The sequence below is a fragment of the Prionailurus bengalensis genome, chromosome C2, assembly GCF_016509475.1.
Source record: "Prionailurus bengalensis isolate Pbe53 chromosome C2, Fcat_Pben_1.1_paternal_pri, whole genome shotgun sequence".
In the NCBI taxonomy this organism is placed as follows: domain Eukaryota; kingdom Metazoa; phylum Chordata; class Mammalia; order Carnivora; family Felidae; genus Prionailurus; species Prionailurus bengalensis.
This window is the reverse complement of record NC_057350.1, coordinates 83,965,913-83,989,042: the sequence shown is the minus strand read 5'-3', so window position 1 is coordinate 83,989,042 and position 23,130 is coordinate 83,965,913. Positions and strand designations below refer to the sequence as shown.

The window sequence follows — 23,130 nt, the reverse complement described above, 5'->3', positions numbered from 1 at the left end:
AAATAAACAAACATTAAAAAAAATTTTTTAAATAAAATAAAATAAATAAATAAATAAAATTTATGGGGCGCCTGGGTGGCCCAGTTGGTTAAGCGTCCAGCTTTGGTTCAGGTTATGATCTCACAGTTTGTGGATTTGAGCCCTGCATCGGGCTCTGTGCTGTCATAACAGCTCAGAGCCTGGAGCCTGCTTTGGATTCTGTGTCAGCTGCTCTCTCTGCCCCTCCCCTGCTCATACTCCATCTCTCTCTGTCTCTCAAAAATAAATAAATGTCAAAAAAAAAATTAATAAAAATAAAAATAAGTAAAATTTAAAAATAGGTTATATCTGGAAAAGTGAAAATTATTTCTTTGTATTTCTGTATTTTCTAAGTTTTTTTAAATTAAAAACACATAAAATAAGTTCTAGATAGTAGCTGGGGTTAAGACAAAAACTGTAGCTTTTTATTGTAATGTGAGAAATGTTTTTCACATCTATCATAGGTATCATTCCTAGAGGATTAGATTAAAGTCATAGCTAGGACTTTGCTTTGTTCTTTGCTAGAGCAGAGTGACCGTTCTGTTCGAAGAGTCCTTGAAAGGACTGAGAAGAAGCACTGCTGAATTCTTCTCTATTTTCAACAGGTCGTTGGGGTGCCAGTTGGGTCCACTTTACCTTCAGCAGTGAAACAGGCTGTAGCAATCAGTGGCGGCCAAATCCTTGTAGCCAAGGCCAGCTCTTCTGTTGCCAAAGCTGTTGGTCCAAAACAAGTTGTGACCCAAGGAGTTGCCAAAGCAATTGTGAGCGGAGGTGGAGGCACCATTGTTGCTCAGCCGGTGCAAGCCTTAACCAAGGCTCAGGTCACTGCCGCCGGCCCTCAGAAGAGTGGATCCCAGGGTTCAGGTAACTGATACTGTTGCAGGGCCCTTTCAGCAGCAGCTCTTTCTAAACTGTTCTTTGCTAGTGATTTTATTCAGTGTTTGGTTCTAAGAAAACCTGTTGGTTAGTGCTATAAGGAGTATATAAAAATATGTTAATCTTCTTCATGTAACATTTTACGTAGAGATCTGTAAGTAGTTTAAGAGGGGTGTGTGTGTGTGTTTTAGCAAGAGTAAAAGAAATAGAGGGTTTTTCTTGATAACTGCTTTCTGGTCTGACATAATTTTTGTTTGACCTTTTCTCCACTTTGGGTTGTATTCAGACTTAAAATCTTGGGATGGTCATTTATCAGCAGCATTTTGAGATACTGATGTATCATTATATTGTATACCTGAAGCTCATGCTATATGTTAATTGTACTTGAATAAAAAAATTAAATTAAAAAAAGAAAACTTAAAAACTAAATAATAGGGGTGCTTGGCTGGCTCAGTTGGTACAGCATGTGATTCGATCTCGGAGTTGTGAGTTTGAGCCCCACATTCGGTGTAGAGATTATGTAAAAATAAAATCTTAAAAAAAAACCCAAAACTAATTCCAGAACCAACTTTATATATTCAAAATAAAATAGGGGCACCTGGGTGGCTCAGATGGTTACACTACCAACCCTTGATTTTGGCTCAGGTCATGATCTCACAGTTCGTGAGTTCAGGCAGGTTCTGCCCTGACAGTGTGGAGCCTGCTTGGGATTTTCTCTCTTTCTCTCTCTCTCCTTGTCCCGCTCCCTCCCTCCCTCCTGCTCCCTTCTACTCCCTCCCTCCCTCTCTCCCTCTCTCTCTCTTTCCCTGTCCCCCCTCCCCCCCCAAAATAAATACACTTGAAAAAATATAAAAAATAAATATAAAAGATTCATAAGAAAGAAGAAAAAGAAGGTAGTAGATGTCCAAAATAAAGATTTCAGAGGTGATAAATTGCTGGTGATGACAAAGTCCATTTGTGGCCTTAAAAAAGAGTGCTTGAGATAGATTGGAAGAAATGATCTTGGGAGTTTAGAAAATGAAGTACCTGAGAAGCCAGAGAATTAAACAGGTCATCTGCAGTGCTGTTACTGAGGATGACAGTTGTTGGCATACAGCAAGACTGAGTCAGGAGTCAGTCTTTAGCAAGTGAGGGGAAGTGACTAGGGGTTCAGTAAATGAGAGTAGAAAAGCAAGGGGTAAGGTGGTAGAGCCATGCATGATCCTAACAGGAGCCAGCAGGTTTTTCCTCTGGAATGAGGGGTGGTAATGGTCTGAAAGCCAAACTGGAGAGCAAAAAGGCGTCTCTTCTAGTCCTGGCCCTCATACACTGAGGTAAGATTAAAAAACAAAAAAACAGCTTTTAGCTAAGGGGCTGCGAGGAAGTCCTATCTTCAGAGGACTTTTAGTGTTTAGTTACACAAAAAGACATTAAGGTTGAAAGAGGTGGAGATTCTAAAGGGTGTAATTGACCACAGCAGGAATTCCTGGGGGCTTAGTGAAAGAGATGGGGGAGGAGGAGGGCCTGAGAAGGTGGACTCAGATCAGGAATGGAGAGCAGTTTGGGGCTGGACTTCCGGGTACGGGTGACAGACCAGAGAGGTTTGCTGAGATGCATATGGTGTAAAGTGGGATTAGTTCTGGCAGTAGTGGAGAGATAATGGCACTCAGTTTTAATATCAGTCCCTGATGTTTTGGGGCAGCTTCTAGGTTCTTGGTTCCCCAAACCTTGCACAGTGAAGTAGTAATGAGAAGGAGGACTAGTCCAGCAGGCTGGAGGAGGCCATGAGAGTCCTTTGCCTCTGGTGACTCACATGGTTCTGTATGCTTCATTTTGTGGGGATTTGGATTCAGAGCATTTGCAGAAGTTTTGATGTGTAAGTCTCCATTTAAGAATCTCATTTAAAGGCTTACAGCCCTGTGCATCGAGAAGTAAATTCTAAGGGATAAGCGAAAGCTCTTTGACATAGGTAAGACTTTAAAAAGCTGAATTATAGTTTCATAGTATATGTGCCAGTTGTTAACTGTGGCATTTTCTTAGTTCTTAGAAAGAGAGAGATAAGAAGTCTAGTTTCAAATCAGTAGATTCATTCATCACTAGCAATTGATTGAAGGGGCTTTAAACAATTGGGAGGAAATATATATTCATCCATAAATAAGGTGATTATTTCATTGACTGTCTAAACTATAGTACTTGTGAGAGTAAAAAGAGTTACTATTTTTTTTTTAAATTTTATTTTAATGTTTGTTTATTTTTGAGACAGGGAGAGACAGAGCATGAACGGGGGAGGGTCAGAGAGAGAGGGAGACACAGAATCCCAAATAGGCTCCAGGCTCTGAGCTGTCAGCACAGAGCCCGACGCGGGGCTCAAACTCACGGACTGTGAGATCATGACCTGAGCCGAAGTTGGAGGCTTAACCGACTGAGCCACCCAGGCGCCCCAAGAATTACTATTAATAATCATTGGGACACAGTTATAAACTGGAACTGTTCTGGGCAAACTGGGACATATGGTCACCCTGTTTATGTACAAATACTCCTTTCTAGTTTACAGCAAGCTCTTCTAGTATATAGATTATTTTTTAGGTAGCAAGATATTTAAGACTGTCCAGCTTGTGTATTTAAGAAAACTGTAGAGTTTACTGTTTATGTTTTTCAGTAAGTATCTTACTACGTCGTTTTAATTTTAGAGATAGCATTGACCTCAGTTCAAATTTATCATAACTGTTTTTCCTCTTTTTTTTTTTTTTCCTTTTCCCCTTTACCATTTTAGTAATGGCAACATTACAGCTACCAGCCACTAATCTGGCCAACTTGGCAAATTTGCCTCCTGGCACCAAACTCTACCTTACAACGAACAGCAAGAACCCTTCAGGAAAAGGAAAACTGCTGCTGATCCCTCAAGGAGCCATCCTACGAGCTACCAACAATGCTAGTTAGTCCATCATTAAATCTTTGGTTCTTGGGCTTCTGGGTATGTTCATTTCACCCACCCAGGGGCAGCTCTTACCTGTTTCAAGAAGCATTTCCATAGCTCTGTGTATGATGGTAGTATTTGATGGTATGATGGTAGTATTTGCCCACATGGATTTAAAACATACATATAATTTAACTAGAAGTAGGCTTAAATGATCGTAGTCCTAGGAGGTGATACTGTTATTTTGCATTTATCTACTCAGAGTTTGGGATCAGATGCAAAGTACATTGGAGAGGTATGGCTACTAAAGGTGTGTTGAGAGAAACCTGTCCATGTGAACTGTAAACAAAAAAGAGTTCTTCCTTTTCAGTGATATCTAGAAATGTGACACCTGTGGAGAAGTTAGCTGAGAGCCTATATTTATTTTGGAGGGGATAGGAATAGGAGTGGAATCAAGTGTCTCTGCCTGCCATTATTTAGATGTGCATGTTAAGTTTTCTAAGTTTGGAGATGGAAAGAGAAATAGAGAGTCAGCCTTAGTGTACAAGCCTTAAAACCCCAAGGAAATTAGGTGGTTTATCTAGATTGACAAACTTTTGTTTTGACATATAGAGAAAACAATTTGGTGTCGGAAAGGAAACGGTAAAGGGAATTATTTCCCTCTCAATCAGAAGTAAAATTGGTATAACCTCACACCGGTCAGAGTGGCTAACATGAACAAATCAGGAGACTATAGATGCTGGTGAGGATGTGGAGAAACGGGAACCTTCTTGCACTGTTGGTGGGAATGCAAACTGGTGCAGCTGCTCTGGAAAACAGTGTGGAGGTTCCTCAAAAAATTAAAAAGAGAACTACCCTGTGACCCAGGAATAGCACTGCTGGGAATTTACCCAAGGGATACGGGAGTGCTGATGCATAGGGGCACTTGTACCCCAATGTTTATAGCAGCACTTTCAACAGTAGCTAAATTATGGAAAGAGCCTAAATGTCCATCAACTTATGAATGGATAAAGAAGATGTGGTTTATATATACAATGCAATACTACTTGGCAATGAGAAAGAATAAAATCATGCCATTTGCAGCATTGTGGATAGAACTGGAGGGTATTATGCTAAGTGAAATAAGTCAGAGAAAGATACCATATGTTTTCACTCATATGTGGATCTTGAGAAACTTAACAGAAGACCATGGAAGAAGGGAAGGGGAAAAAATAGTTAACAAACAGGGAGAGAGACAAACCATAAGAGACTCTTAAATACAGAGAACAAACTGAGGGTTGATGGTGCAAGGGAAGAGGGGAAAGTGGGTGATGGGCATTGAGGAGGGTCCTTGTTGGGATGAGCACTGGGTGTTGTATGTAAGCCAGTTTGACAAATTATGTTAAATAAGATTTAAAAGCCCCTCCCCCCCAAGTATAATTGGTATAATAGGTTCACTAAAAATTAGCCACTCTTGCCAAAGTGTAGTGTGTGAGCTAGTCACCATTTTGTTCACTAACTATAATGGGTGATTTCTGCTCTCTCACCCTGGCATTTTTTCCTCCTACTTAAGCTGTAGTATGTAAAAGATACGTAAGAAAAGGACAATGTGAGTATTCCACAATTCACCCAGAGAGCTATTTAGGTTTTAGTTTGTATATATTATGTCACCAAGTGGGAAGTAAAAAAAAATTCAAAGGCTTTAAAGTAGAATTTTAAAAGGAAAAAAAAAATGGGGCCCTGGAGTCATTATAAATGTGAAGAAAATCAGTTTTTTCTGGGGCAGAGGGCAACAGAAAAGGTACTGTAAAATTACACTAAATTCCAGCAGTTTCACTGAAATCAAATGAGATGCCAGAATGTTTATAAGCACTTCTCTGAGCACATTCCAGTCAGCACTTGGTTAGAAATGTCACTATCACACTTTCTTGATGTCCCACACTAAGTCAAAACTCTTGTTAAAGTTAAGTTCTTCATTGTACCGAGAGCTGAACTAGTCAACTGTCCTTCAGTTGGAAGTAGATCAGTCTTCAGTTCTAGGATGTTCTTCTCACTCTTGTCACAGAATAGATACATTACAGAAAAGAAAGGAGAAAATAGAAAAGGGAAGGAATGTCGCTGTAAGGGAAACATCCCTCTGGGCTCATCTATCTTTCTGTGAAGCCTCTTAATACCTTTTCTGATGTTGCTGTCATTTCATTGTATTTTCAGACCTCCAGTCTGGCTCAGCTGCGGGCAGTGGTAGTGGCGGAGGCAGTGGTGGCAGCGGCAGTGGCAGCGGAGGTGGAGGAGGAGGAACAGGAGGAACTCAGAGCCCTGCAGGCCCTGGAGGGATATCCCAGCACCTGACTTACACATCTTATATCCTAAAGCAAACGCCTCAGGTCTGATTGTTTGTGACTGGTGTCTTTTAAATCCTTTGGTTCCTTAATAACTGCCTTTAATTATAGTGGATTTATCTTTACATCTCTGGGATCAGGAGTCAATACTAACATTTTAGCTATGTTATGAATCTGTATTATTTTGGGCTTGTTTTATGTTGCGACAAGAGGTCCTAGACATTCAGAAAGACTTAAGTAACTTTCCCAAGATGTCTCTGCTAAGCCAGTGATAGAATTTGGATTTAAACCCAGATCTTTCTGACTCAAAGAAAGATTTTTCCTATGCTTTTGCCTTCCAAATCCATGAGTTAGTGAGTAGCGTTCATGCGCAGTTGAAAATTTTCTCTTGGAAGGGAGTAACCAAAGAGGTACTATCAAGTTAAGGTATTTGGAGTTAGGTTGGATTCATGATTAGGAACAAGTTTCTACTTTCTTTCGCCTCATTGCTAAAGTCTTGACTCCTCTTTAAGAATTTTTGTTCTCAGTGTTCTTACTAAGGATGGATAGTTATGAATCTTGAAAATTAAATCCAGATTTAAAGACTCGGTTGTAAAACTTGAGTTTTTAAGCAGCCTGCTCCACAGCTACTGTGCAGAGTTCTAAAAGTGGGGAGAGCTTTTGGGAGGGACCCTGAGAGCAGAGCTGTTCCTTACAATTATTTTGGCTGAGTTGGAGAATTCAGGGGGGGCATTGTAGCTTGTAACATGGGACCTTGTGATTTAAAGGGTCAGGCAAGTCATTTGAACTTAATAATTACTGAATAGGTCTTTATTTGTTTCTAGGGCACATTTTTAGTTGGTCAGCCATCACCCCAGACATCTGGAAAACAGCTGACTACTGGGTCAGTGGTCCAAGGAACGCTGGGAGTCAGCACATCTTCTGCACAAGGGCAACAAACATTAAAAGTCATCTCTGGACAAAAAACCACTTTGTTTACCCAGGTAAATAAACACATACCCCAAATACAAGGTGGTTATGGCATTTATTAAAACTTTTACAGCTTATCCTTTTCCACAAAGAAATTAAGGTTGCCCAAGAAAATCAATAGTAAGTGGCGCCTGAGTGGCTCAATCAGTTAGGCATCTGACTTCGGCTCAGGTCATGATCTCCAGCTTGTGGGTTTGAGCCCCACGTCGGGCTCTGTGCTGACAGCTCAGAGCCTAGAGCCTGCTTTGGATCCTGTGTCTCTCTTTCTCTCTCTGCCCCTCCCTTGCTCACACTCTGTCTATCTGTCTCTCTCAAAAAATAAACATTAAGAAAAAAAAAAATGATAATAAAACAGTATAGAAAAATAAGAATAAAATCTTGAAATTTGGGAAAATACAAGTAGAATGAGAAGATAAGGCCAGAGTTATTAGATATGCAAACAGCTATGTCCTATATAATTAATAAAATTTGCCAAAGCAAATCAGAAGCATGATCAGTTATAAAATTCAGTTTGTGAGAGGCAAAACAATACCTACATATTTCCTTAGAAGAAACAGGTTTTCTTGATACTTCATTCTAAAATGTCTCTGGAGTAACTTCGTATGGGAGATTCTGGGTAGTGTAGTAGGTGATGCCATCCACGGTATCCATGTACAGTTGATCCTTGCACAACAGGGGGTGGGTCAGGGGTGCCAACCTCTCTCACAGTGGAGAATCCTCATATGACTTTTGACTCCCCCCCAAACTTAACTATTAATAGCCTACAGTTGACCAAGAGCCTTACCAATAACATAGTTGACTAGCACACATTTTGTATGTCATATGTATTATATACTGTATTCTTACAATAAGCTAGAGAAAAAAATGTTACTAAGAAGATCATAAGAGGGCACCTGGTGGCTCTGTTAATGGAGCGTGTGTTCTTGATCTTGTGGTCATGCATTCAAGCCCCATGTTGAGGGGTAGAGATTACTTAAAAAACATTAAAAAAATTTTTTTAACTGTTAAACCAGCCCTGCATTCCTGGAATAAGCCCCACTTGTTTGTGACATGTTATCCTCTTTTAATGTATTGCTGGGTTTCATTTGATAAAATTTTGTTTAGAGTTTTTGTAAGGGTTATTGGTCGGTGGTTTTTTTTGTAATTCCTGTCTGGTTGTGATATCACATAAGTGAATGAGTTAGAAACTTTTCCCTCTTAAAAACAAAAAACAAAAACTTTTCTCTCCTTCACTTTTTGTGTAAAAAATTTTATGTAGAATTGGTATTATTTTTTCTTTAACTAGAATACACCAGTGAAGCCATAATGACCTGAAGTTTTCCTAATTGGGAAGGTTTTTAACTACAATTTCAATTTATTTGTAGATACAGAACTATTCAGGTTATTTGTTTTACCTTGAGGAAGGTTTGGTAGGTTATATCTGTAAAAAAGGAATTTTTTCTCCATCATATATTTTTCATATTAGTACTGTTTCATTTCTTTGAGTACTAATTTCCCTTTGGTCAGATGCACTTAGTATTTTAAACAGATGTGAGGCCCTAAAATTCTTCAGGCAGTTCTTTAAAATCTTAGCTTATTTCTTCCTACCTGCTTATGTTGCAGCTAGTGGAGTGGCTTCCTTCCTGTTCTACCACTGCAGAACAATTACTGTTGCTTTTTTTCTTTTTTTAAGTATATTTATTTGGGGGGGGGGTGGTGAGAATGAGTGGGGGAGGGGCAGAAAGAGAATCCCAAGCAGATTCCATGCTATCAGCACAGAGCCTGACGTGGGGCTCAATCTCACAAACCGTGAATTGATGACCTGAGCCAAAGTCAGGAGTCGAGCTTAACTGACTGAGCCACCCAAGCGCACCTGTTGCTTTTTAATAAGGTATTATTTACATAAAATAATGCATAGACCATATGTGTACTGCTCAATGAGTGTTGACCAGTGTACAAACTCATGCAAGCACTGTCCCAGTCAAGTTACAAAACATTTGTCACTCTAAAACATACCCTCTTTTTTCTTTTTTTTTTTTTTTTAATGAACTATACTATTATGAACATTCTTGTATAGATGTTTTGTACTGTAAAATAGCTAGGTCCTAGGGTAAGTATATGTTAATAAGAAAGTTATAAGGTGGCGCCTGGGTGGCTCAGTCGGTTAATTGTCCGACTTCAGCTCAGGTCATGATCTCGCAGTCTGTGAGTTCAAGCCCTGAGTCAGGCTCTGTGCTGGCAGCTCGGAACCTGGAGCCTGCTTTGGATTCTGTGTCTCCGTCTCTATCTGCCCCTCCCCTACTCACACTCTGACTCAAAAATAAATAAAACATTAAATTTTTTTTAAAAATAAGAAAGTTTATAAGAAACTGACAAATGGTTTGCAGAGTGGTTGTACCATTTGACTCTCCCATAAGTAATGTGAGAGAGTTACAGTTGCTGTTCATTCTCACCAATATGGGAGACTGTCATCCTTTTTAATTTTAGCCATTTTTGTATGAAGTGATATCTCATTCATTGTGGTTTTAATTTGCATCAGGCTCCAATGGCTACTACTTCTGCATTCTAATTATGGCGCTTCCAGTTACTAACTGTATGACCCTGGGAAAATTACTGAGCTTAACTTCTTCATCTGTAAAATGGGACTAAAATCTACCCTATAAAGTTTATGAAAAGATTCATTGACATAAGATACATGAAAGTGTTTTTGCCATTACTGACACACAGTTCTAGGGACTGATAAATGGTATCTGTTTGTGGGGTGTATTAATCTGGGGCAGTAAGCAGTCATTTAGGCCACGGGTCAGTGAACTGTGCCCAAGGCTTCCTATTTTTATGAATAATATTTTACTGGAACACAGCCACACCCGTGTAACAGTAGAGTTGAGGAGTTGAAACAAGGACCATATGGCCTTCAGTGCTGTAAATGCTTAATGCCATTTACAGGAAACGTTTGCTGAGCCTTAATTTAACCCACTAAAACTATAATTTGTTAATGGTACTACATTTGTTGAGCAATAATAAAATGCTAAGGTACTAGCCTAGAGCACTTAACTTACCCATTTAAATCTGGCCCATATTGTTTAGATTTTCATGTTTAAAGATTACACATATATTTAAGAGCATTTTAGACTCCATTATTTTGATAACAAATGACCTAGTATCTTTGAAGTCACTATTGCCAAATAGTGACTTGTAAGTGCATTCATTCACTTGTTCTACATTAGAGGTAAAGGAACATTTGTATGTAAAACGTCATAAACTTGAGTGTTTATTAGAAAGGTGCACAAACACCTCCTATGTTTTTGATTAGCAAGACTTTCTTGGATGTGCTTTAATTCTTGGGGCCTGTGTATGTAAGGAATAAATTGTGCCTATAAACCAAGGCAACATTATTACTTCAACCGATTTTGTTTCTGCAGGCAGCCCCTGGGGGACAGGCATCACTAATGAAAATATCTGATAGCACACTGAAGTCTGTACCAGCCACTTCACAACTCTCAAAGCCTGGAACCACAATGCTGAGAGTGGCAGGAGGGGTTATCACAACCGCCACTTCCCCAGCTGTGACCCTCTCAGCAAACGGTCCTGCACAGCCGGTGAGAATTAGCACAACAGTAGAAAACCATAATGAAACCTAAAAGTATTAAGGTATTTAGCAGGTATGCCAGTGGGCCATATTCTATTAAAAAAAAAAAAAAAATGGAGTGGGGTGCGCCTGGGTGGCTCAGTTGGTTAAGCATCTGACTTCGGCTCAGGTCCGGATCTCATGGTTTGTGGGTTCCAGCCCCATGTCGTGCTCTGTGCTGACAGCTCAGAGCCTGCAGCCTGCTTCAGATTCTGTGTCTCCTCCTCTCTCTGCTCCTCCTCTGTCTCTCAATAATAAATAAATGTTAAAAATTTTTTTTTTTAAATTGGAGGGGCACCTGGGTGGCTCAGTCGGTTAAGTGTCCAACTCTTGATTGTAGCTCAGGGCATGATCTCGGGGTTCATGAGATCAGGCCCCATGTTGGGCTCTGTGCTGACAGTGCCTGCTTGGGATTCTCTCTCCCTCTCTGTCTCCTCCTGCCCTCCTCATCTCTCTCTCAAACTTCAAAAAAAATTAAAAATTAAAAAAATTAAAAATCAATAAAAAAATTGAAATATAATTCATATGCTATAAAATTTACCATTTTAAAGCATACAGTTCTGTGGTTTTTATTATATTCTCAAGGTTTTGCAACCATCACCACTTTCTATTTTAGAAAATTTTTTTAACATTCCTAAAAGAAACTCTATACCCAGTAGCAGTCCCTCCTACCCCCAGTACTAGGCAACTACTCTTTGTGTCTGGCTTCTTTCTCTTAACAGTATTTTCAAGGTTCATCCAGGTTGTAGCATGTATCAGTATTTTTTTATACCTGAATAGTCGATATCCAGTTTTATGGCCATACCACATTTTGTTTATTTTTGAGAGACAGAAAGAGAGTGTGAGCAGGGGAGGGGCCGTGAGAGAGGGAAACACAGAATCTGAAGCAGGCTCCAGGCTCCGAGCTGTCAGTACAGAGCCTGATGTGGGGCTCGAACTCATGAACTATGAGATCATGACCTGAACTAAAGTCGGATGCTTAACCGACTGAGCCACCCAGGCGCCCCTTGTTTATGTATTTATTAGTTGAAGGACATTTGGGTGGTTTCTACCTTTTGCTTATAATCAGTAATGCTACTATGAACATTTATGTTCAAGTTTTTGTGTAATGATAGGTTTTTGGTTTTTCTGGCTAATTGTAGGAAGGAATTGCTGGATCATATCATAAACTATGTTTAACACTATGAGAAGCTGCCAGTTTTCTCAGGCAGCTACACCATTTTAGACTCCTACCAGCAATGTATGAGGGCTCCTGTTTTTCTACATCCTTGTTGACACGTGTTCTTTTCCTTTTTTTGTTGTTATATCCATTCTAGTGGGTGTGAGATGGTAATCATTGTGGCTTTGAGTTGCATTTCTCTGATAGCTAATGATAGTGAGCATCTTTTAGTACTTATTGTCCATTTGTGTATCTTCTTTGGCAAAATGTCTATTCAGATTCTTTGCCATTATTATTCTAGATACAAGTCTCTTACCAGATTTACAAAAAATTTTCTACCACTCTGTGGTCCATCTTACCACTTCCTTGATGATACTCTGTGAACCACAAAACTTTTTAATTTTGATAAAGTCCAGGGTATTTCTTTTATTGCTTATGCTTTTGGTATCATAGCTAAGAAACTATTGCCAAATTCAAAATCATAAAATTTAAGCCAACATTTTCATCTAAGAGTTTTATAATTTTAGCTCATATATAGGTCTTTGATCCATTTTGAGTTAATCTTTATATGGTGTGAGGTAAGGGCCAAACTTCATTCTTTTGGATGTAGACAGTCAGTTGGCCTACCAACATTTAAAGTCTGTTTCCCTTTTGAATTGTCTTGGCACCCCAGGGACTTTTTTTAAAGCTGATTTTGCTTGCTTTTTAGGCTTCATCTCCTACAACTACTACCTCTCATGCCTGTTATCACTCTACTTGGCATGTAGTCCCATGAACATAACCATGTTCTTTCATGCCTCTCTTTCTACCTACTATCTTCTGCTAAGAAACATTTATTTCCCCCTTTTCCTGTCTTGAATCTTGAAGATCCCCCTAAAGTGCCATTTTTGTACATGAAGCTTTTCCCAATACTCTCCTCTCCCCGGGGATCCCTAGGCAGAAATAGTAATTTTCCTCTCTGTTTTTTTTTAAAGCATACTTATTTATTCTGAGAGAGAGAGAGCATGGACAAGGGAGGAGCAGAGAGAGAGGGAGAGAGAATCCCAAGCAGGTTCCATACTATCAGCGCAGAGCCCAATGCAGGACTCGCTCTCACGAACCATGAGATCATGCATGACTTGAGCTGAAATCAGGAGTTGGACTCTTAACCAACTGAGCCACGCAGCATCTCTTTTCCTCTCAGTTTTAATGGTGCCTTGTACCTATGCCTACTATACCATTCGTCAGTCAACCTGTTTTCCTTGAGGGTTTTTCTCTCTGGGCTTTAGGATTTAACACTGTGCCTGCCATGAAGTAGATGTTGGTTGAATGAATGTGACAAACATTATAGTGAGTTTTTAATAAAGCTCATTTTATTCCACTTTTATATTCTGAGATTATGTCCTCCTTTATTTGGTATTGAAATATCCTTTTATAAAGTGACGTAGTAGGTGGTGAGGTTTTTTTTTTGTTTTGTTTTTTGTTTTTTACTGTGATAACACAATGATGCCTCCTTGTTTTATAATTTTTTAACTTTTCCTGGTCTGTGAAATCTTTAAAAGTTTAGGAAACACTAAACTAGAGAGGCGCTCTTTTTAAATGCATGGTATTTAATAGGTAGGTAATACAATAGCTAATAGATAACATGTATTGAGTATGCTATCTGCCAGTTACTGTTCTGAGTAAGTTACATTGCTTTCTTCTTAATTTCATTATTTTCCGCCCTGTTTGTGAGCAGTCAGAAGGAGCAGCTCCCAGTTCATCATCTGCTGTAGGCCCTGTAATAAAAACTTCTGGGCAGCAGCCAGTGTGTGTGAGCCAGGCCCCCGTGGGAACCTGCAAGTCTGCTGCTCCCTCTGTCATCAGTGCCACGTCCCTGGTGCCCACACCAAACACAATCTCTGGAAAAGCCACCGTATCAGGTCAGTTGTATCATAATATTTTTTCTCTCTCCCTTCTTTGCGCTAGAATATTTTGGTCTTAAGCAGTATTTTGTATAAGTTAAAAAAAATTAACCCAGCAACATTTTCCACATAGCTGCTTTTCAGATAATTTATTTTTCTTTAAAATCTACACAAATGGGGCGCCTGAGTGGCTCATTCGGTTAAGCATTGGACTCTTGATCTCAGCTCAGGTCTTGATCTTAGGGTCGTGAGTTCAACCCCACATTGGGCTCCACACTGGGCATGAAGCCTACTTAAAAAAAATAATAATAAAATAAAATCTACATGTGAATTTTTAAGTCTGAGCTGGTTTCATGGATTGAATAATAACTTTTAAGTAACATAATAAAACTTTAGCCACCTGGAACTCTGGAGTATTTTAGCTGCTTTCATAATGTAATTTTGTGGAGAACTGAGAGTTTACTCTCCTTAAAGTAACATTATCTTTTTTTTTGTTTCATCATCAGTTTTGAATGGAACATGTTACAAAACATTATCCATACTCTTTGCTTTCATAAACAAAGTATATAAATTACCCTTGATGACTCCAAGTCATGATTTTTAACATTAGTTATTATACTGGGTAGTGTTAGAGTGATGTGTATGAGGCCTGGTAAGGTGTATATTTTTTGTGCCAGCACTAAATGGTCCCAGAAGAGTGTGTCTTTTACTTCTTTGGTTAACTTGCAGCATAAATCCTGGAGCCAGGTTGCCTTAGTTAAAATAACTTGCTTCATTTTCCTTGGCTGAAAATCAGGTTGATAATAATACCTACCTCATACAGTTGAGAGAATGAAATGAGTTAATATGTAAATGGTTAGAATGCTGTCTGACATGTAGTAGCTGTTATATAAATAATGGCTGCTATTAGCATGTTTAATGTTGTGTAGTCCACATTCCTTTTAATTTTAAGATCTGAAAAGCTGTGAAAACCAAAGGTGTTTTTTTGTTTCTTTGTTTGCATAACTAATTTTAGTGTGAAATCTGACCTTCATTGACAGGCTATTTGTACAACTTAAAATGAAAATTTGTGTTTTGCCACAAAAATACTAAGGTGCTTGGATGACACTGTGTGGCCCCACATGCCAGGGGACTGATATAATATACAGCATTGCTTCTCAAACTTGAAAGATCAGTTTTTCTGCTTGTTTTTCTACAATCTAATACAGACAGATACTTCTGTAAAATACTGTAAGAATGTCAGCAGGGGTGCATGGGTGACATGAGTCAGTTAAGCGTCCAACTCTTGGTTTCAGCTCAGGTCATGGTCTTCAGTTTCGTGGGTTTGAGACCCACACTGGGCTTTGAGCTGGCAGAACAGAGCTTGCTTGGGATTCTCTCTCTTTCCTCCTCTGTCTGCCCCTCCCTCCACTTGCGCTGTCTCTCTCTCTCTCTCTCTCTCTCTCAAATAAACTTTTTGAAAAAATTATTTTTAAAAATGTCAACAGCAGTGTCACAATGTTACAAAAGTTTCCAAACACTCTTAGTTTTTGTATTGCCTTGTTGTAGATTGATAAAAGCTTATTGGGTTGCACTGACAGAAAAAACTGTCGCTGAGATATATGTTACACACACACACACACACACACACACACACACACACACATTAATACATGCATGCACACACATAACCTTAGTACCCTTGGATAAAAGATTGTGGATGTTGTTGTTCTTATAGCTGTTATTACTACATTCCACACACAACTCCAAATCAAGCCCCTGTGTCCTTTTGTTTTTTGGATAGTTCAAGACCAAAAGATTAAAGCTGGTAGAGTTTCCCATGACTTCCACCTACCTGCCAGTTACCATTGACGAAGTTCTAGTACAGGGAGTGCTGTTCTTTGCTCATAGAATGTTCGCAGGCACCATGTTAAGCCCGGAGTAGAAATTACAGAAATAGAGGGTTGCTATTATGAGAAATAAATGCCCTCCCATTTTCTAATTAAGTATTTTACATGAAATAAATGAAATCTTCCTGCTTTAAGTTCTTATATCCTGGGATGCTGCTGATGAAATTTTCTGTATATAATGTTTTCATAAAGTAATCAAACTATTTTCTGCTGCTCATTAATTTTTTGTGTGGGTGTTGACTCTCTTTATGTAACTGAGGTATAATTATTAATTTTTTAATTCAATTTTTTGTGTACATTATGGACTGTTCTGAACAAGGTCATTATTATGAGTGGAGCAGAGTGAGCAAGGGAGTCAGAGTGATGGGGGCCAAGTCACATAGGGTCTGTGTAGGTCATTTTAAGAACTTTGACTTTCAGGGGAGTCTGGGTGGCTCAGTCAGTTGAGTGTCTGCACTTGATTTCAGCTCAGGTCATGATCCCAGGGTCATGGGATTGAGCCCTGTGTCGGGCTCCGGGCTAAGCATTGGAGCCTGTTTAAGGTTCTCAATCTCTCTGTCTCTCCATCCCTCTGCCCCTCTCCCTTACTAGTGCGCTCTCTCTCTCTCTAAAATTAAACATTAAAAAAAAAATTTTTTTAAATAAAAAGATCTTAAGAACTTTGACTTTTACACCAAGGGAAGCCATCGGAGGGTTTTAAACTAAGGAGTAACATTATTTGCCTTACCTTTCAATAGAATCACTGGCTGCAGCATTTAGACTAAACTGTGGGACACAAGATAGAAGCAGAGAACAGACCAAAAAGTAGACACTAAGAAAGAAAATGCGGTGATGTGTCAGGGAGTCCTGGCAACATCAGACTAAAAGGAGTTCCAGAAAGAAAACAGGAAATAGTGGGAAGAAAATGATCCAAGAAATGAAACAGTTTATCTCAGAATTGAAAAGAACAAACTCTCAAGTTCAAAAGACAGTGTCCAACACAATGAATGAAAGGTGCTTCACACAGAGGCACAGTTTGTTCACAAAATCAGAACACCAGGAACAAGGTGAAAATCTTACAAGTTGTCAGAAGAAGAAGTAGAAAAACTCAGAAATTACATTATCATTGGGCTTCTCAGCAGTACTGGAAGTTGTGATACTGCTTTTCAGAATTCTAGGGGAAAATTATTTTCAGTTCAGAATTCTGTAGTCAGGCAGATTGTTATGGAGAGTGAGGGCAGAAATATTTTCTGACAGGCACAGTTCTAAATGTATTCCCTATGTGCCCTGTCTCAAGGCATTACTAAAATACATGTTTTTTATCAGAGCGAAGAGGTGTAGACTTAGAAGAAGAAACAGGGTCCGATATAGAAGGAAGGTAAAGGGAAGTCCCAGGGTAATGGTGAAGAATGTTTGCAGTATGACAGCTGTGCAGCAGGCCTAGGAAACAGAGTGGAGCAGATCAGAGCTCTTCAGAAAAGATACCTCTTATAAAAATGGAACCGTAAGAGAGATTTGACTGCAGGGAGAATTATGTAAAGGAGCAGCTTATGGCATTTTTGAGGGAAGTGGGAAGACTTAGTAAGATTTTGAAGGAGAGCTAAGCAACTGAAAAAGGAGGAAATGTTAACACCAGAGAACAAAATGGAATCGTTGTATGGTATTCTTTGAATCAGTAGAGAACCGTTCTTGGTGGACAGGGAAAGAGAAGGTTATAAGTGTCTTAAAATGCCCAGATCTACACTAATAATAAGTCAATGTGTAACATCAAAATGTTACATCAAAATTAGTCAAGGCCTATAGTATACATTTTCTTTTAAAAATACTGAGATATAGGGGCACTTGGGTGGCTCAGTCAGTTGAGCGTCCGACTTTGGCTCAGGTCATGATCTCATAGCTTGTGAGTTCGAGTCCCGTGTCAGGCTCTGTGCTGGCAGCTCGGAGCCTGGAGCCTGCTTCAGATTCTGTGCCTCCCTCTCTCTCTGCCCCAACCCACTCACATTCTGTCTCTCTCAAAAATAAAAAAACATTAAAAATAAATAAATAAATAAATAAATAAATAAAATGCTGACATTCTGTCTCTCTCAAAAATAAAAAAAACATTAAAATAAATAAATTAAATAAATAAATAAATAAATAAATAAATAAAATGCTGACATATATATTAAAAAACAGGGCCAAAATGGTTGAAAGTGGATACTGCTGGGGAACTACATGAGGATAGGAAGGTGGAGGAAAGGATGACTATATTTAATTAAAAGCCTTTTCAGCACTTTTTTACTTTTCAACTGATAAGCATGTAATATTTTGATAAAAATAAGAATTTGAAAAATATGAAAAATCGAGTCATTGTCCTTTTTTTTAAATAGTTTATTTTTTTTTAAATAGTTTATTTTTTAATTTATATCCAAGTTAGCATATAGTGCAACAATGATTTCAGGAGTAGATTCCTTAATGCCTTTACCCATTTAGCCCATCCCCCCTTCCTCAACCCCTCCAGCAACCCTCTGTTCTCTATATTTAAGAGTCTCTTATGTTTTTTCCCCCTCCTTGTTTTTATATTATTTTTGCTTTCCTTCCCTTATGTTCATCTGTTCTGTATCTTAAAGTCCTCATATGAATGAAGTCATATGATATTTGCCTTTCTCTGACTAATTTTGCTTAGCATAATATCCTCTAGTTCCATCCACATAGTTGCAAATAGTAAGATTTCATTTTTGACTGCCGAGAAATACTCCATATACCACATCTTTATCCATTCATCCATTGATGGTTTTGGGGGCTCTTTCCATACTTTGGGTATTGTTGATAGTGCTGCTGTAAACATTGGGGTGCATGTGCCCCTTTGAAACAGCATACCTATATCCCTTTGGTAAATACCTAGTAGTGTAATTGCTCGGTCCTAAGGTAGTTCTATTTCTGATTTTTTTGAGGAACCTCCGTACTGTTTTCCAGAGTGTCCGTACCAGTTTGCATTCCCACCAGCAGTGCAAAAGAGATCCTTTTTCTCTACATCCTCGCCAACATCTGTTGTTGCCTGAGTTGTTAATGTTATCCATTCTGACAGGTGTGAGGTGGTATCTCATTGTGGTTTTGATTTGTATTTCCCTGATGATGAGTGATGTTGAACATTTTTTCATATGTTGGTTGGCCATCTGGATGTCTTCTTGGAGAAGTGTCTATTCATGTCTTTAGCCCATTTCTTCACTGGATTATTTGGTTTTTGGGTGTTGAGTTTGATAAGTTCTTTATAGATTTTGATACTAATCCTTTATCTGATATGTCGTTTGCAAATAATTTCTCCTATTCCGTCAGTTGCCTTTTAGTTTTGCTGATTGTTTCCTTCACTGTGCAGAAGAAACTTTTTATTTTGATGAGGTCCCAGTAGTTCATTTTTGTTGTTTCCCTTGCTTCCAGAGACGTGTTGAGTACGAAGTTGTTGCAGCCGAGGTCAAAGAGGTTTTTGCCTGCTTTCTCCTCGAGGATTTTGATGGCTTCCTGTCTTACATTTAGTCTTTCATCCATTTTTAGTTTATTTTTGTGTACGGTGTAAGAAAGTGGTCCAGGTTCGTTCTTCTGCATGTTGCTGTCCAGTTTTCCCAGCACCACTTGCTGAAGAGACTGTCTTTATTCCATTGGATAGTCTTTTCCTGCTTTGTCAAAGATTAGTTGGCCATACGTTTGTGGGTCCATTTCTGGGTTGTCTGTTCTGTTCCACTGATCTAAGTGTCTGTTTTTGTACATCATTGTTGTTCCTTTTGAGGGTACATCTCGGTATGAACTTACTACCTAGGGGCACCTGGGTGGCTCAGTCAGTTAAATGTCCAGTTTGGGCTCAGGGCATGATCTCACAGTTGGTGAGATCGAGCCCTGAGTCAGGCTTTATGCTGACAGCATGGAGCCTGCTTGAGATTCCCTGTCTCCCTCTCTCTCTGTTCCTCCCCTGCTTGTGTGTGTGCTCTCCCTCCCTCTCTCTCTTAAAAATAAATAAACATTAAAAAAAAAACAAAAACAACTTACTATCTGATTTGACATTCATCTGTTCCAAAGAAAGATTTTTATAAGGCTTTGTTTCAGAAAGGTTTTAAGATTATTATTTTCCTTTTACACATACATACCCTCTGCTTTCCAATGCCTTAAAGTATCTTTAGCCTCTAAGCTGTTTTTTTTCCTATTGCTGTTTTTAAGTGTGTGACAGCATGTTTGTGTTGTGTCTTTTGTGCTGTCTCACAGTAACTGCCTATTGTTTTTACCGGCCTCTGAATGCCTCCAGTAGTTGAATAGTGGAAATGGGAATATGGAAGTTTAGCCTAAAAGGAAAGTGGAAGAGGGTGACCCTTTCTAAAATGACAGGTGGAGGGGCACCTGGCTGGCTCAGTTGGTAGATTATGCGACTCTTGATCTTGGAGTTGTGAGTTTGAGCCCCACATTGGGGGTAGAGTTTACTTAAAAATAATAATAGGTGGAGAATGTTTGATGTTTGAAAGATGAGAGCTGCACACAAGTAGGAAATTAGAAGGTATGTCGAGTATACAGATAGGAGTATTTGATCTATAAGGATGGTGTGAAGAGGATGCAGATAAACTGGGATGAGCTTAAAATGGACTCTGAATACTTTGAAACTAATTTTGGAAACATTCTCTGGGAAGCCAGGAGCCAGAGAAGGTTTTAAAGTAAGAAAATGACAGTTATCCAAATCAGAATACAGAATTTTATATTCAGTTTGTACCTGTCACAGCTATATACAAAACACAGAAATTGTCACAGAAAACAAACATGGAAAGAACTGTCTTAAAATGTTAATACTGTTCTCTCTGTAGTTGGGCTTTGGGGGATTTTTTTCTCTTTTTTTATTTTATTTATTTTGAGAGAGAGAGAGAGAGAGAGAGAGAGAGAGAATCCCCAGCAGGCTATATACTGCCAGAGCCCAGTGCGGGGCTTGAACTCACAAACTGTGAGATCATGACGTGAGCCGAAATCAAGAGTTGGATGGCCAACCAACTGAGCCATGCAGGCGCCCCTACTTTTTCTCTTTTTTTAATTTTAATTTTTTAAATACTTTTTCACGTTTTCTCTTGTTGATTAGTGTTGCTTTTCCAAAAATTTCTGTTACTTCATGATTGCAGAGCAAAAATAAATCATCACTGTCACGGCATTGTTTTCATTGTGAAATCTGTCACATCCATTGCTTCCAGCTTTCCGTTTACTGAAGGGGTAGATGTCCTAAGAACTTCCTCCTGTGAGGAAAGGTGAATGCTGAAGAAGGCAGGACTTTCAGAAAGCATCTGATCTTCAGCTTGGCCTTATCTTCCAACTTATTTTAGGATTGCTAAAGATTCACTCCAGCCAATCCAATCCCCAGCAGGCTGTCCTGACAATCCCCAGCCAGCTCAAGCCACTCAGTGTAAATACGTCTGGAGGTGTACAGACTATACTGATGCCTGTGAATAAAGGTGAGTCCTTCACCCACGGGTTGCGGCTGCCACCAGGACTGTTGGCAGAGGCGTCTGGGGGGTGGCTCCCAGGCTCCCCTCCCCATATGGTCTTCCCTTTAGCCATCAGAGTTGTCCTTGGCATTTTGAACTCTGGGACACCGTAAACCCCAGATGACCCATCGGCTTCTAAGTAACTCCCCATTTCTAAAGTTGAGTAGCAGGGGAACATTTTAAGTGTTCAGGAGAGTTCCAAGCTAATTGGATTTTTATTTTCTTTTTTTTTTTTTTTTTTTTCAACGTTTATTTATTTTTGGGACAGAGAGAGACAGAGCATGAACGGGGGAGGGGCAGAGAGAGAGGGAGACACAGAATCGGAAACAGGCTCCAGGCTCTGAGCCATCAGCCCAGAGCCCGACGCGGGGCTCGAACTCACGGACCGCGAGATCGTGACCTGGCTGAAGTCGGACGCTTAACCGACTGCGCCACCCAGGCGCCCCAATACAAATTGGATTTTTATTTTCTTAGTGACAAGCCCCCATTTCCACAGTGGAAGATAATAAAAGCTCAGTTACCCTGGTGCTAATAGTAAACAGCCTACCCTACCTTGTCACATCACTGTATTAATAAGGACCTTTTTAATGTACTGAAATTGTTCTTGTGCCTTTAGTCTAAAATGGGGCCATCACCTGGGAGTTAGATCATCATTAGAATGATTTCTGTATTTCTTACATCCTCTCCCTTTTTTTCCCTGTTAGTGGTTCAGTCATTTTCTGCCAACAAATCACCTGCCATTCTGCCTGTAGCTGCCCCAAACCCAGTTGTCCCCAGCTCTGCTCCAGCAGCTGTTACAAAAGGTAGGTGTTTCTCACGGTATTTTTGCCCAGAAGTTTCGTGCAAGGCGTTACTATAATCTGGGTCCCTTCAAGTTTCAGCATCTGTGAATCAGTCCCTTCAGAAATACTTAGAGTGTTTTTAGAGTAGACCTGACATTGAGGGAAATGCAGAGATGTTTAAAGCAGCATTTCTGTCCTCCAGGAACTTGCAGTCAGGTTGAACTGAGTTGTAGACAGCAGGCAGTGATCGATAACTCCAGGATAAGTGAGCTGGAAAATGTGAATGTGAAGTGTTTTGGTCTAGGATGTCTGGTCAGGGTTGGTGGGGTGTGGAGTGGGTGTGGAGGTGTAGGACTTTGTGCGGGGCAAGGATTATAACCTAGACTTAAGAAGGGTGAAGCATGTTAAGCTGTGGAGGGGGAAGGGGCGTGCCAGATTGAGGGAGCAATAGGGTTTGTTTGGGGGAAGTAAACCAATTAGGGGACTCACCTAGGGTGTATCGTTGTAAAGGAGCTTTAGGTGGGGCCAAACTTTGGCAGGCTGGCAAGGGGGACATTTCTGACTACTAAGTAGATTGAGATAGTGCAATGGGTTAGAGCAACACACTTTTATATCTGTAACATCTGTAATAATGATAGCTACCATGTGTTAAGAGCCTGAAGGATACCAGGAACCTTGCTGGCTACTTTATATATATCACTAATTATCACAGTCCTTCAGGATAGCTATTATGCCCGTATTACAGATGAGGAAAGTGAAGTTTGGAGATAGTAAGAGTCTACTTCCCAAATCTTGAAAGTTAAAAAGCGGTGTAGTCAGAATTTGAAGTAGGTCTGCTTTTCAGGCATGCTGGATCTTTCACAGTAGTCTTGAAGAAAGGTGAATTTGTTACTTACAGCATGACCAACTAAAACATGGATTTGCTGATTACAGTCCCTGCCTGTTTTTAAAAAAAGGTTTTTTTTAACATTATTTATTTTTGAGAGACAGAGCATGAGTGGGGGAGGGGCAGAGAGAAGGAGACACAGAATCCGAAGCAGGATCCAGGCTCTGAGTTGTCAGCACAGAGCCTGATGCGGGGCTCGAACCCACAAACTGTGAGATCATGACCTGAGCCGATGTCGGATGCTCAGCCGACTGAGCCACCCAGACGCCCCTCCCCTGCCTGTTTTTTAAATAAAAGTAATTGGCACCTAACCATTCCCATTTATTTACATATTATCGGTGGATGCTCTGCCACCTCAGAGTTAATCAGTTGCACCCGGGGT

General features: G+C 39.7%; 1 protein-coding gene across 3 annotated transcripts in view; it reads left to right on the top strand.

Annotated features, from left to right (window-relative positions):
• YEATS2 (YEATS domain containing 2) overlaps positions 1-23,130 on the top strand; it is a 116,509-nt gene that overhangs the window by 76,297 nt on the left and 17,082 nt on the right. For 2 of the 3 annotated variants that reach the window (XM_043594782.1, XM_043594781.1), the window contains exons 16-23: positions 624-882; positions 3,647-3,808; positions 5,981-6,153; positions 6,933-7,091; positions 10,479-10,655; positions 13,561-13,744; positions 20,919-21,047; positions 21,785-21,883. In XM_043594782.1, coding sequence (XP_043450717.1) covers positions 624-882; positions 3,647-3,808; positions 5,981-6,153; positions 6,933-7,091; positions 10,479-10,655; positions 13,561-13,744; positions 20,919-21,047; positions 21,785-21,883 — 1,342 coding nt within the window. The remainder of the gene's footprint in view (positions 1-623; positions 883-3,646; positions 3,809-5,980; positions 6,154-6,932; positions 7,092-10,478; positions 10,656-13,560; positions 13,745-20,918; positions 21,048-21,784; positions 21,884-23,130) is intronic. The other variant, XM_043594783.1, reaches the window with a different exon arrangement.